Source organism: Mesoplodon densirostris, chromosome 1 (assembly GCF_025265405.1).
Source record: "Mesoplodon densirostris isolate mMesDen1 chromosome 1, mMesDen1 primary haplotype, whole genome shotgun sequence".
Taxonomy (NCBI): domain Eukaryota; kingdom Metazoa; phylum Chordata; class Mammalia; order Artiodactyla; family Ziphiidae; genus Mesoplodon; species Mesoplodon densirostris.
Genome location: NC_082661.1, coordinates 226281758 through 226297544, shown reverse-complemented (window position 1 = coordinate 226297544; position 15787 = coordinate 226281758). Strand labels below are relative to the sequence as shown.

The following is a 15787-nucleotide window of genomic DNA, read 5'->3' as shown; positions in this document are numbered from 1 at the left end:
TAATGATGAGGTTGGAAACTCCCATGAACAACCTATTGGCTCACCTTGGAAGACGAGCATCATGCCAAATTATCTTTATGTGCTCATGAACAATGTTCTAACAAGGGTGGATGGAGAGATGAGCATAGAGGGCAGTTCTAATGGAAGGAATGATAGCAAGATTCGCCTTAGCAAAACATGCTAATGTCTGGACAAGATGCTATCTGCTCTTGCTGCTAGATTAGGTACATATAGCTATCTGCTATTTTACAAAATGAACTAGAAGAGAAATAATATACCTTTCAGAATTTAGAAGTCCCTCGTATGACTATAAAGTGATTGCATAGAGATTACCCATTTAACCCAGAGTTTATGGTACATTAACTGGGTGGATTGTTTCTGAAAGTAAAAGTGGGATAGGCAGGAAAGAAGTTCATATGAAGGTAGCTGTAGGCTCTACCTACCTTTAATTCTTAGCTTTATATTGAACTCTGAAGTAACTGAGATTTTTGCTGTTGCTGTTTCCTAAATGCAGAATTTCAGAGTGGGATATCAGGACTTTAGTGTGAAGATACATCTATATTAAAACAGGAATCATTGGCAGTGACATTTGGGCACAAATATTTGGAAGACTTAAAGAACTGTGAAGGTTGATCATGGAAATCAAAGAGGAAGGAGCATCAGAAGAAGGCCAGAACTTTCTCCCCACACCCCAGGCAAATGATACTGGGGAATTTCAGTTCACAAGTGAGTATGCATGCATCCCCAAATTAACTAACTTTGTTCCTTTTCACTGTTTGTTTCAGTGTTCTGAATCTATGATATGCCTCTCATCTTCCATCTTGGGTGAGGTAGATGATCATCTATGAAATGGTTCAATAGCAAATAGAATCATCATTCTTGAATGTGTATTAAGGCATTAATAAATACTTTTTAAGTACACATTCTATTGAACATTTTTATAATCTCATGTGGAATTATTTTTTGGAACATAGAAATTTTCTCTTTAAAACCAAAGACATTTCAGTTGAAAGCATTAGGGCACAACAGTTACACTAGATGCTTAGCCTGTCGCTGCCATACCTGAGAGCACTAAGTCACATAAATAGGGCAAGCTTGACTATTTGGCCAAGATTTGCAGTTGAACATTAACACTTGTCTTTGTGCTACTTGAGTAATTAAAATCATTGGAAGTATTGTACGTTTTCTCTCATGCTTAACATCTTAGAGTTTGGGTTTGATTGTTTAGCATAAATTGTGTCTTTTTCTTTTCAGAAGATTCTTGTTGCCCAGTTATTTAACCCTGGCAAACATATGCCTAGCTTCTCATTTCATTTATATTATAAAAATAATCTTTAGAAAATGGTATTGGTTGGATGAGTTTTTTTGAGAAATTTGATTGTCAGAGCTTACAGCAGATTGTTAATAACCCTTAAAAAAACCTACAGTATTTGAAATTAACAAAGACATACCTAATGATTGTCACTTTAACCTCTCTTGGAAAGTCTAAAATTGTTAACCATAACAATGTTAAATGTCAGCAGGAAATATATATAAAAATAAATGGTTACTCTGCAAAAAAATGTGAACTCTGTAAATAAAAAATGGATGATTTTTATACAAAGGGGTGGTTCTAACAGTTGTCGACTGAAAATAAATGTACAATTTGAGAGTTGTGAGTTAAGTTTTATTTGGGGCAAAATGAGGACTATAGCCTGGGAGACAGCATTTCAGATAGCTCTGAGAAACATCTCCAAAGAGGTAGGGGGAAAGGTCAGTATATATGTGATTTTGGTGAAGGGGGAGTCCATGCAATCAAGCACGTATTTTTTGCAGAAGGTTTCTGCTAGTCACCAGGAGCAGATGTCACCATGAAGGGTTTTAGTGGTTTTCTAGATATGAGGAGATGCAAGAATAGGGCTCATAAAATCGTCATCTGAAAATATCTAACCATCTGAAGGCTGGTTCTGCCAGCTTTTCCCAGAGCACAGAGTGCCTCATTTCTGCTCTCCACCCTGAACTCCTTTGAAGGTCAGCAGCTGCAGCACATGATTTCATCCTTGTAGAGGCAGATGGCAAGTGCCAATCTGTAGTTAACACAGTATATTCATAACCAAATGCTAATAAATTTAAATTGTATCTGATGGGTGCACCAGTAAAAATAAATGAGAAAAAGATTTTTACAATATTCTTACATTTCTCAGTCACCATGAGTGGTTACAAATGACATTCCAGTCCTCAGGCCCTCTTGTTTAGGAAGCCCCTCACCATGTGTGGTCTTAGAGAGTCCACCTATGACATTATCACTTGGCCCAGCCTTACCTTTCTACCTTCTAACCATTAGACATTCCCATTTCCTTACCTTTTTCTCAGACTCACTTTCCCTCCCACTTCATCTTCAATCATTTAGCCATGTTAATAGATTTTTTTAATTGCCAAAAAAGGAATAGAAACATTAACAAAATGCGGATTTGAGCTAACAGTAAGTTGGCTGAATAACCACCATCATAATGTCCTGAGTAACCTAACCAGAGGTAGCTCTTTAATTAATAATTTACTATTAACACCAGGTTGGAGTGGTGTGAAAGAGAAATCTATGTTAGAGAGGACTTTGATGAGGTCATCCTTTGTGAAGGTCCCATCTCTGTCTACATGTATCCAAAAGAAACAAAAACAGTTGAAAATATGTTTTATATTTGTCATGTGGCTTACAAAAGCAATATTTTTGAGTTTTTTGAGTTTTTTATGGCCATGGTGCTAAATAGATCCATCAAATCTGTAGTCATATCTAGTTCTGCTACAAATATTATGTCCTGCCCTGAGAACCGACTCCTTTTATGTTTGGACAATTAACTGAGTTTATTTGTTCTGCCAAGTAATGCATTTATACATACTGGGCAGGCTTCAAGTAATATATGTTGACATAATTTTCATAATGAGTTAAGTATCTTCAATCTGAATTTGTTCCTATTATTCATAGGTATTCAGAAGACTCCAAATGAACCTCAGCTGGAATTCATCCTTGGTAAGAAATTCCATCTTATTTATTTATAGCTATAAATGTAATAAGCTATTTGTACATATAATTTAGAACTTTAGATATGTTACTTATTATATATTTTATAAACTTTCATGAATATCGTTCTATGAAAAAATTTCATTCTATAAGGTAAGTGTTATTTTCCCCAATTTATTAGTAAAGAATCTGAGCTGTGGAGCAGGTCAGCTCATGACCCAAGGATTGAGGGCTCAGTGGTGATGGGTTTGTGCCTCTCAATCAGGTCTTCTCTCCGTACATCTGGTGCCCAGCACTCATTCTTAGACACTGACCCGATTTTGTAGCTAATCAACATTTCTCAAAATCCATGTGTCTAATTATCTACTCCTTGGGCTGGAGACTGGGCTCATGTAGAGTTTTCTTTTATCCTCCTTTCTGCCATTTACAAGGTTCATGCCCCCTTTTGGTCTCACTCACTCAAAAATATCCCCTTACTCTTTTTTAAAATTAATTAATTAATTAATTAAATTTTGGCTGCATTGGGTCTTTGTTGCTGGGCACGGGCTTTCTCTAGTTGCGGCGAGCGGGGGCTACTACTCTTCATTGCAGTTGTGGGATTCTCACTGCAGTGGCTTCTCTTGTTGCAGAGCACGGGATCTAGGCACACGGGTTTCAGTAGTTGTGGTGTGTGGGCTCCAGTAGTTGTGGCTTGCGGGCTCTAGAATGCAGTCTCAGTAGTTGTGGCACATGGGCTTAGATGCTACGCAGCGTGTGGGATCTTTCCAGACCAGGGGTCGAGCCTGTGTTCCCTGCATTGGCAGGCAGATTCTTAACCACTGTGCCACCAGAGAAGTCCCAATCCCCTTACTCTTCCATCTTGATGTTGTGGAGAGATCCTTGACTTTGAGAGTTTAATTTTAATTCAAAGCTTTAACTTGCTTAAGCAACTCTAAAGATCTGGCGCATGTAGAAATTTGTAACTTTGTCAAGGGTGAATTATTAAAAATGTGCACCCCTACAATATTGTAAACCAACTATACTTCAACACAATTTTTTTTTGCTTAAACATCAGTGGTTTAAAAAAAAATGTGTACCCTGAGGCTGGTCCACTACTTAGCTAGTGAGTGGGAGCTGCTTTGTGTTTGAATCAGGTATGACTACAAAGTGCTATTAGGGAATTAGCTGCAAAATGGTATTTAAAGGGGGTAGATATATGATTCCTATGAACTATTCAGAGAGTGTTTTTTCCCCCTCTCTCACTGTTCTGAAATATTTTGAAAGGGCTCCAACATCTTTACATTTTATTTGTATGAAGTTTTATAGAATTGTAAATGCATGTATTCAATTTCATATACAGACACCAGATACATTTTAGTGTCCAAATCTTTAAATATTGATCTACATATTTTATATAGTTATGGGAAAATTGAAATATATACATCCACTATCTGCAGTAGTTTTTACTTATTTGAAGTCCCAATTATTTTAGGAATATACTTTTTCATTATATAATGAAATCGGTTTCAAGTTTATATCCTTTGCTCAAAATATTGCATTTTGAAGCATAACTTATTGAAAAGAAATAATCATAATTTTTTGGTTTTGTTTTCTTTCTCTTTCTAATAGATTTTATTTTTAGAGCAGTTTTAAGCTCACATCAAATGTGAACAGAAAGTACATCCCCTGCCAGAGTGGTACAGTTGTTACAGTTGATGAATTTACAGTGACAGATTATTATTACCCTAAGTCTATAGTTTACATTAGGATTCATTCTTGGTGTGATACATTCTATGGATTTGGACAATGTATAGACATGTATTCATCATTATAGTATCACACTTATTATCTTCACTGTCCTAAAAGTTCTCTGACTTCTAACTATTCATCCCCCTCTCTCCTGTAATCCCTGACAACCACTGATAAAGCTATACTTTATTTATTTATTTTTCTAGAGAGTTCTCAGATGTCAGATATAGAAAGAATTCATTTTTCAGAAAGGGAGCCAAGTAGCAAAGAAGACCTAGGCACCTCTTGATTCACTGACAACTTGACTCTTGCTACTTGAGCCTTCATTTACTCATCTTTTATTTTTAAGAGAAGAAATTCATTTTTTACCTTTTTATCAGGACTTCTGAAAAATGAAGATTTGTTAGACTAATTTGGTGTATTTCAAAACACAGAGAAAGCTTTCTTACTTGCATCTTGAGAGCAGGGGGAATCTGAACTGGGCAGAAGCAATTGGAGTGGAGGCTGTTAGTCAAACATGGAGACAGAATGCCTGGGCCAAATACCTGTCTTATGTTTCTTTTTTTTTTTTTTTCCCAGTTAAATTGCCCTTTGGGGATCCTTGAAGATCCCATAACTCTCACCAAACAATTAATATATACTTTTTCTTTTTTTTTAAGACTTATGTATATTCTTTCTCTTTTTTAAAAAACATCTTTATTGGAGTATAATTGCTTTACAATGGTGTGTTAGTTTCTGCTTTATTACAAAGTGACTCAGCTGTACATATACATATATCCCCATATCCCCTCCCTCTTGTGTCTCCCTCCCACCTTCCGTATCCCACCCCTCTAGGTGGTCACAAAGCACCAAGCTGATCTCCCTGTGCTATGCGGCTGCTTCCCACTAGCTATATATTTTACATTTGGTAGTGTATGTATGTCCATGCCACTCTCTCACTTCGTCCCAGCTTACCCTTCCCCCTCCCCCTGTCTTTTATTTCAATTAAAGTTATTTATCTTGTTCAAAGACCTAACTATACTAACTCTTTTGAAAGAGCAGTCAAGTTTGGGAACAATGCTGTCGGCACTTACATTTCTGGCTTTGAATCATAATCTCAGAGATGAGCAGCTCTGAGAATTTATTCATAATAATATTCCTCCCATTTAAAAAAACAAACCTTAATTTTCTTTTTTCATATCTATTCAAAAAATACAGCAGAATTCTTAACAACAGGTAATTTTATTTTATCATATGGTAGGAAATGCCTGACAAGTAAACAAAAGAAGGTTATTTATAATCTTCAGGGAACTGTGTTCTTGATCCTGGAAGATGTAGTTCCCAACTGTTTGTTATGTTTCTTAGCACTTTAAGATCATTAACTGTACCATCTCTTGAAAAAGTTTTTGAAAAAAACTACTCTTTCAAGGAGATTACAGCTAAACCCATGTAGGTTTTACAGTATATTTTTGTCTCTTTTTTCCTTTGAGTTTTTTTACTCTCACAAATTATTCAAGATTTCACCTATTATTTAGCTGACCTCACTTCATAATTAAAAATCAGAGAATAATAGTTTCTTAAATATTTTTGTCATCGTTTAAGAATGTGCATGTTTATTTAATCAGAAAGAAAGCAAAGCATCTTAATACAAAAAAAAAAATCTAGGAAAAAATGGAGCAAACAAGGTAAGAGACTTTTTTCCACCTAATTTTCCAACTAAATTCTTTTGGGGGAGGGAATTTTTTTAATTGAAGTATAGTTGATTTACAATGTTGTGTTAATTTCTGCTGTACGGCAAAGTGATTCAGTTATACATGTATATACATTTTTTATATATTCTTTTCCATTATGGTTTATCTCAGGATATTGAATATAGTTCTCTGTGCTATACAGTAGGACCTTGTTGTTTCTCCATCCAACTAATTTTATTTTATATTTGATTATCAGTTATGTACCATTCAAACAAATCGAGAGTTTCAATGGTCTTGCTTTTAATTAATTAATTTATTTATTTTACATCTTTATTGGAGTATAATTGCTTTACAATGGTGTGTTAGTATCTGATTTATAACAAAGTGAATCAGTTATACATACACATATGTTCCCATATCTCTTCCCTCTTGCATCTCCCTCCCTCCCACCCTCCCTATCCCACCCCTCTAGGTGGTCGCAAAGCACCAAGCTGATCTCCCTGTGCTATGCGGCTGCTTCCCACTAGCTATCTATTTTACGTTTGGTAGTGTATATATGTCCATGCCACTCTCTCACTTTGTCACAGCTTACTCTTCCCCCTCCCCATATCCTCAAGTCCATTCTCTAGTATGGCCTTGCTTTTTAAATTGGGAAAACAGCCACACTAATTTTGTAGGTGTCATATTGCTTTGTATGAGTTATATTCCATCAGGATTTGTCTCTGCCTTGTCTATATGCCACTATAAAATCATATCTTGCTGAGTTTCCTCTGCTACATCTTTATCTAAGTAAACAAGTTAGGAAATGCTTAGTCAATTGAGCAAGCTAATCAGCTAAAAATAGTACAAGATAAGAATGTACTGATAAAATGAGTATCTCATGCCCATTGTCAGCTGTATTTCTAGTGGTTAACTGCATTTAAATTCTATAATTCACTCTTACACCTACAACTCTGCTTCCACATGTCTTTCATTGTTTCACTTGAGTACATTGATACCCTTTTTATTTTCACAAAGAGAAAAATAATTAAAAACCCAAAAGAACACAGATTTTGTTTACAGTCTAATAAAATTGTTTTCATTTCAACAAAGCTGGCATTTAAGAAGAGGGATCATTTCTTACAATCTGGTAACATTTCTTTCTTGAAACCACTGTGGAATATGTATAGAGGTGAGTCATTTGACAAAGATATGAAAGAAAAGAAATTCCTATGAACTATTTCTTAAGTTTATTCACCTGATTATGCTTATAATGTTTATTGTCATGCCTCCACTTACTATCTCCAAAGTCAATAGAATACTTAGAAGAATATGTTTTCATATTTTTATATGGACACCACACATACCATAAATCCAAGGGAATAGTCACTAATGCATGTTAATGCACAGGAGGGAATGGCATATGTGTGTACATGTGGTTCTTGTGTTTTTTATTTGACACTCTGAAGTCACATTCTTTAAATAACTTACATGTTCATGACTGATACCTACTGGAAGCCAGACACAGCATACATCAAAACACACATTTTATACGTGTCAACAGCCTCGGTGTCGATTATGATAGGAATGTGGGGACGTGAAGGCTGGAGTGAAATCCTTAACAAGTGCAAGTAATTCACTCATCTAAAGTGTATTAGGAGCATAGAAAACTTATAAATAAAGTAATTTCAGGTAGTGTTAAGTTCTATGTAGACAGAAACAGGGTGACTATCTAGAACGTGCTTGGGGGAGAGGTAGTTGACTTGGGTAACAGAAGGACTATTTTTGTTTTTGTTTCTGTTCAATTTTTTTTCAAAACATAACCACAATACCTTTATTAGTCCTAAAAATATTGATAAAAATTCCTTAATATAATCAAATATCGAAAAATGTTTACATTTCAGAGGGACTATTTTGAATATAGAGGGTCAAGGAAGGCCTCTTTGTGTCCAAAGGGACTTATGCATGTTGCAGATGCTGATTTGGAAAGTATCCATACTAAATGTAAGATCCAGGTGAACAAGAAGACAACCTACAGAATGGGAGAAGTTATTTGCAAATGATGCGACTGACAAGGGATTAATTTCTAAAATATACAAATAGCTCATTCAACTTAATATAAAAAAACCCAAAACAAACAACCCAATCAAAAAATGGGCGGAAGACCTAAGTAGACATTTCTTCAAAGAAGACATACAGATGGCCAACAGGCACATGAAAAGATGCTCAATATTGCTAATTATTAGACAAATGCAAATCAAAACTACCATGAGGTATCACCTCACACCAGTCAGAATGGCCATCACCAAAAAGTCTACAAATAATAAATGCTGGCGAGGGTGTGGAGAAAAGGGAACCATCCTACACTGTTGCTGGGAATGTAAATTGGTGCAATCACTATGGAGGACAGTATGGAGTTCCCTTTAAAAACTAAAAGTAGAGTTGCCATATGATCCTGCAATCCCACTCCTGGGCATATATCTGGAGAAAACTCTAATTCAAAAAGACACATGTACCCCAATATTCATTGCAGCACTACTTACAATAGCCAAGATATGGAAGCAACCTAAATGTCCATTGACAGACGAATGGATAAAGAAGATGTGGTATATATGTATACAATGGAATATACTCAGCCATAAAAAGGAATGAAATAATGCCATTTGCAGCAGCTTGGATGTGCCTAGAGATTCATATTAAGTGAAGTAAGTCAGACAAAGACAAATATCATGTGTCACTTACATGTGGAATCTTAAAAAATGATACAAATGAACTTATTTACAAAACAGAAAGAGACTCACAGACATCAAAAAACTTATTGTTACCAAAGCCTGGGAGATAAATAAATTCAGCATTTGGGATTAACATATACACACTAATATAAATAAAATAGATAAACAATAAGGACCTACTGTATAGCATGGGGAACTATATTCAATATCTTATAATAACCCATAATGGAAAAGAATCCAAAAAAATGGATATAGTTATAGATATATAGAACTTAATCACTTTGCTGTACATCTGAAACTAACACAACATTGTAAATTAACTATACTTCAATTTTAAAAAAAGGTTTTTAAAAAAAAAATCCCAGTTGACTTTCCCAGCAGGAGGGGGCAGGCTATAGTATATACTTGCGCAATAGGTAATAGGGTTTTAAGAATGGAAATACTGGGGTTCAAGGATAGTCAATCAGGTTGCTGGTTTGACCAGGCATGAAACCAAGCTATGAGCTGATCTGGGCTCATAGTAAAAGGGGAAATGGCAAATAGTGAAGGACCATTTGCTGGGCTACTGGAATGCCAAGGTCAGATTAGGACAGTAGTAGGATAGAAGATGGGCTGAGCCAGTGAGATCCCTACTCCCGTGGCCTCCTCTAGTCTCCCTCACCCTCATCTGTACCTCACCTCTGGACAGTAGGATCAGTCCTGGTGCTTGGGTGATGCCAAGACTCTAGTGAGTAAAGGATAGAGAGAGATGAGATTCAAAGCCAACTGATTGTTAGATCCTTTGCCTTGTGTGAAGCTGATTTATCTTTTAAGAATCAGTACATAAATTTATGGAATGAATTTTTCCTGAGACCTTTTCCCCTGGAATTGAAAATGGATCAATCCCTCCCCTATAGGTTTTATTAGTACATAAAATAAGACTAATCTGAGGTTCAAATTATTTAACAGATCCTTACTTTTTCTTTCAGTTTTCTCTAAAATCAATAAATCTATATTAACTGCTATAATTTTCTTAGTAATATAGTGAAAATTATATCAGATAACAATCAATAATAAGCAATGCAGAAATATATCACAGTTATCTGTGTAAAGTGGTCATACATTTTCAGATAGTTATCTCTCTTGATTTCTGTTTTCCCATCTCATTTCTTGACTTTTTTTCCTAATGCGTCAAAGTCAGGATAGATAAAGGGGAAGTTTAAGCCATTGTATTTCATCCCCAACTCAGAGTCAATCAGCACGTGTTGTTTAATTTTTATAGTGAAACATAGATTCTTAAGATGGAAAACTATTCAGTCATTAAAAAATCATCTTGCAAAAGGATATTTCATCAAACAGGGGAATATAAGAGTTGTTAAAGCAGGATAACAAACTGCTTGTACAACATAACCCTTATTTAACTGTGCTAACAGTGTTCGTGTACAAAATAACAAGATTGGAAGACTAGGCATGAGTGTCTTTAATCATGGTTCTCACAACTTGGTACAGTTTTTATTTTTGTTATGCTTTCCAAAGGAAAGCATAAAGATATTTTGTTATATCTTTAAAAATCTCTGCAACGTGCCCATATAAATGTCATGATCAAGTGGTGTTTGTTTGTTTAAATAAATACCTAAAAATGCTAAACAAGAAAGGGGGCATATTTGAAGGAGTAAATTTGCTCTTTGCCTTCAGTTAACTCATAGTATAAGTAGAGAGATCAAACTAAGACTCCTGAAGTGATTAAAAAGATCCTTAAACGCTAAGCTATTTTTCAGGGTCTCTAAGAATATGAGAGATGGTGTAAAGGATCAAACTAGTATGAGGAGGAGTGGTCAGGAAAGGCTTTCCAAGGAAGACTAACTAAAGTGAGTTTTTGAAGGAGGAAAGCATCATTAGAACAGGTAGAGGAAAAGAGGAATCACATTTTAGACCAGGAGAGCAGGAGAAGCAGACGCTTGGTGCTTGGAACAAGACAAATACTCCAAATTCAGAAAACACAGACACAAAAAGGCGTGCAATAAATACTTATTTTTATTACACCAAGTTACGTATAAAAAGCCAGCCATCTTCTCTTCCTAGAAGAGAAAATAAAAATTGTGCTCTTCAATAGGATTCTTGATTCATCTACTTCCTGGTCCTTTGGAATCGTGGTATATACTGAAAAATCAGTGATTCCAAGTGCTTTATAGGAAATTACTTCACATTCACTCTGTAAGCCACGTCAGTTCTGTCATACATAATGTGACTAAATAAACAAATTGAAGTACACCTTGTAGAAACTCTGTTTTCTCTGTGGAAATAGAGACTTTAAAAAGTCTGTGGGGGGCTTCCCTGGTGGCGCAGTGGTTGAGAGTCTGCCTGCCGATGCAGGGGACGTGGGTTTGTGCCCCGGTCCGGGAAGATCCCACATGCCACGGAGCGGCTGGGCCCGTGAGCCATGGCCGCTGAGCCTGAGCGTCCGGAGCCTGTGCTCCGCAACGGGAGAGGCCACAACAGTGAGAGGCCCACGAAAAAAGTCTGTGGGCATGCAACCCACTATATACTTGTACCAGGTAAATGATGTGTACCAGCCTAGAATTCAGTGATTAAAATTCAGTTCTATCACAACATTACGTTATGGTATATAATAGCAAGACGTCCTTGGGTAGGTTACTTCAAATATTAGAGTGACTTTCAATAAGGACCAGAAGAATGCTGATTCTAAATGCTTTGTTCTTTGTTCTGTTGGAGCATATATGTGATTTTGTGTACTGATTTTAGATTTTATATATACAGCCACAATATTTCTAATAACCCAGCTAAGAAAAAAAAAGTCATGTAAATCATGTGATCAGTTTTCTGTGTTCAGAATTTGAAAACGTGTATAAAATATGCCCAAACTGAGAAGCTGCACAAAAACTGTCTCATTTCTTTATAGACACTGCTTTTATAGATTGCTAAGGCCTTCATTAACCTGCATGTCACATCCATTCATACTTTATGAATTGCTATAAATCAGCCATTGTTTTATATGTTTCTGGAAAAGAAAAAAAAATCCGGGGAGGCTAAACTTGCAATTTTCTCCTGTGTTCACACTTCTACTCTCCTGCTGATCTGCGTTCATAAGTAATCATAAAGCTCTGACTTTTTTAAAGCTCCAATGGGAGAATGGAAGATTTTATTATATCTTTAGTATTTTTATCCTCTCCGTGGTATCATAGGCAAACTAAAGGGAATACTGAGCACAGAGGTATATTTTTGTATTTAATCTATTGATAAAAATACTATATGAAATACTGCTTCATATAAGCTGCAAGATGATTTTCAAGCAACAAGAGAAACAACTGCTAAGAATATACTTGCTCTATTTTTTTGCTCATTATACGTTGATTGCCATTTTCTTTATTCTTACAGTGTAAAGTACCGGGAAATCACAGTAATACCTACCATTTTTTGAGCATCTACTATGTGCTTATCTCTTTACAAACAGGATGCTGTGTTTTCCTTACCGCAATTCTACAGGATAATATTAAAGTAGCTAACATTTACTGAGTGCTTGTTTGTTCACCAGACGTTGTTCTAAATAATTTACATAAACTAATTACTTTAATTCTCAGAATTTCATTATGAGATAAATTCTCTATTATCATCTTTGTCTTATAGGAAAGGGTACTTAGACATAAACAAATAAAGTTATGAACCTAAGATTCGAACCCAGGAATCTGAATACAGAACAGACTCACCCATATTATCTTCAATGGAAAGATGAAAAAATCTAAGATTCCCAATGATCAACTTTCCAAAGATCTTATGGAAGTTGAGTGACAGAGTCAGGATCCAAGCTGAGTTTTGTCTGATCCGAACTCCTGCTTTTAACCACCAGGCTGTCCTCCCTCCTTCTTGATTCCTGCTTTTCAAGAATTTCCAGGACATGATAGAGACAAACCATCAGGCCAGGTAGATTGTGATAAGGGCAAAATAAAGACATAAGCCAAGAACTACGGAAGTACTGAGCAAGCAGTGATTAAATATAACTGTGGCATCAGAAAAAACATCTCAGAGGAAGTGGCATTTGGACCAGGTTTGGAAATATGGGCAGGATTTCAGCTGGTTTAGAAGAAACACAAGAGACAATTCAGGCAAAGGGAGTAGCAAACTACAGGAAAGAAAATCCTACAGCTCATTTCCTAAGGTGATGAGTTTAATGCTCATTTACATTTTCCTCTTTATTACTAATAATCCCACTCTAAAAATATATTAAGGCTCTAGAAATCTTCTTGCAGTATTTTACAGTTGTTGCACATACATGAGAAACTTGTTTTAAAATTCTAAATAAACACAAGTCTTTCAACATTATTCTAGTGCTTGCAGATTGTATTTGGGTATCAGGAAGAATTGAGTCTTCCTGGCTTTGGCGCTAAGCTATCAATAGATGAAACTCAGGGAAGGCTCAGACCATGCTAAGCTAGACACGGCAGACTCTGTAGCCATGCTGTGTCCCTGGCAATTGCCTACCTATGCAGAGCTCGCAGACACAAGAATCTGTCTGACGCATCTTTCTCGGAGCTATCTCTATTTTGACAGCATCAGGTAACTAGCAATACTTTTGAAGAGATGTTTTTTGGAACAACAGTTTATCACTACAACCAAAATAATAAACAGTAGTTTTGCATTTCAGGCTCAAATTTCAGTCTACAATCTGAGTGAGGAGGCAATATAGCTAAGAGATGGGAGTGTGAAGGCTACTTCAGAATTTTAACAATGTCTTTGTTACTACCTGGACAGGCAGCCTTGGAAAAATGACACAATGTCTCTGACTCCCTATTTTCTTCTCTGTAAAACAGGAAGCGGATCAGTATCTACCTTATATGGTTCTTGTTAGGATTAAACGAATTAATATACAGAAAGCCTTTAAACTGGTATCTGACATATACCTAACGATTGGTTAGCCTTTGCTATTTTGGATTTAACCTTGGAAAAATCACTTTGTCATACTCAGTGAGTACTTTTTTGAAAAGGGGTCTTGGCACTGAATTTTTGTGCATGATAATTGCTATCACTTATTGAACTTCTAAGTGCCAGGTATTGAGTCCTACTGGCTTTGGGGCTAAACTAGATGAAACTCAGAGAAGGCTCAGACCATGCTGAGTGGGACACAGCAAAATCTGTAGCTGTGCTGTGCCCCTGACAATTGCCTACCTATGCAGAGTTTGCAGACACAAGAATCTTCCCAGTGTGTCTTTTCACATTTTATCTCTGATCTTAAAACAGACCAGCTAGGTGCTTCTCACTATTCCTGTTTCACAGGTGTAGTCACTTGCCCAAGGGCATAAGGCCGGGAGTGGAGAAATATAGGTTTTTAACTCCAAAGGCCATGTTCCTTGTGGCTGATTATTAAAAGTACAGGATTGGAGGGGGGTAGACAATAAAAGGTTATCTAAGACCTGCATCACGTTTTTGTACTGCTGAGATAGAGATTTAATTGAAGGAAGAGAAAGTGAACCAATTAGAGCTTCTTAACAGGTCTGTTGTGTGGGTAGTGTTTTCTGGCGACTCAAGATTTAATATGTGCTCTCTCTGGAATGTAGCTCTTCTTATTGCTACTGGTCTAAATTCTAGCTTGGCATTCTTCAGGAGTTTGAGATACATGACATCAGTTAATAAGTGAAAAATATATAAGAGAACAAACGTCTCTTTTGCCTCACTTCCTATTTGCTAGGAGTGTACCATTTAACTGAATTTTGTTGCAATAAATTATATCTATTCTTCTGTTCCCATTTGTTTCTGAATAATATACCACAGGAACATTTAGTTAAGGGAGGCCTAAATTGATTTTTCCACAAGCGTTTAGCTAATTACTTGTTAAATTAGAGGGTTTTTTTTTTTTTTAATGTTCACATCTACCTTGTTTATCTGTCTTTCATCAACGATCAACATGCCCCATCCAGTTTATTTCTCTTTGTGTGTGAGATTTACCTAATTACTTTCTTTCCTCCATTGTCTAATCACTGAGAGTGCTGGTCACTGGAATAGGTCTACCTCTGCAGCATCTGTGGCTACTTGTGGGTAATTGAGGAATCAAGACTGCCTAGCAGCTTTCACTTTCCTTTTTTTTTTTTTTTTTTTGCGGTACGCGGGCCTCTCACTGTTGTGGCCTCTCCCGTTGCGGAGCACAGGCTCCGGACGCACAGGCTCAGCGGCCATGGCTCAAGGGCCCAGCCGCTCTGCGGCATGTGGGATCTTCGCGGACCGGGGCACGAACCTGTGTCCCCTGCATCGGCAGGCGGACTCTCAACCACTGCGCCACCAGGGAAGCCCATACCTTACCAATTTTATCTCATCTGATCCTCACAATAACTCTGATTAGGCACCGTTATTATCTACTTTTTGGAAACTGAATTATGGAGAGGCTGAGGAGTTGAGATTTGAATCTCACAGGCTCACTCTAGAGCCCATTCTCTTCGACACTGTGGATTGTGCGACATCCGAGAATGAAAGAAGAAAAATGCACTTTTGGCTATTTCAGACCCCAAAGGTTATTTTGTTGTTAACGGGGAAGAAATATCCTGGACTTAAAAGTAAATCAAGGAAGATGCATGAGAAGGGAGCACACCTTTAAGACCATGGCGTTTAAGTGTAATTCTCCCTCATTTTTAGATTTGTCATTGTATCTTTAATTCTGTGTCTGAGAAGTAAACCCTCAGATCTTAGGATCAGGTCCT

At 36.6% G+C, this 15787-nt stretch overlaps 1 protein-coding gene across 6 annotated transcripts in view; it reads left to right on the top strand.

Moving 5' to 3' along the window:
• Positions 1-635: 635 nt before the first annotated feature.
• INPP4B (inositol polyphosphate-4-phosphatase type II B) overlaps positions 636-15787 on the top strand; it is a 353637-nt gene continuing 338485 nt past the window's right edge. For all 6 annotated transcript variants that reach the window (XM_060095092.1, XM_060095079.1, XM_060095076.1 and 3 more), the window contains exons 1-2: positions 636-726; positions 2960-3004. In XM_060095092.1, coding sequence (XP_059951075.1) covers positions 636-726; positions 2960-3004 — 136 coding nt within the window. The remainder of the gene's footprint in view (positions 727-2959; positions 3005-15787) is intronic.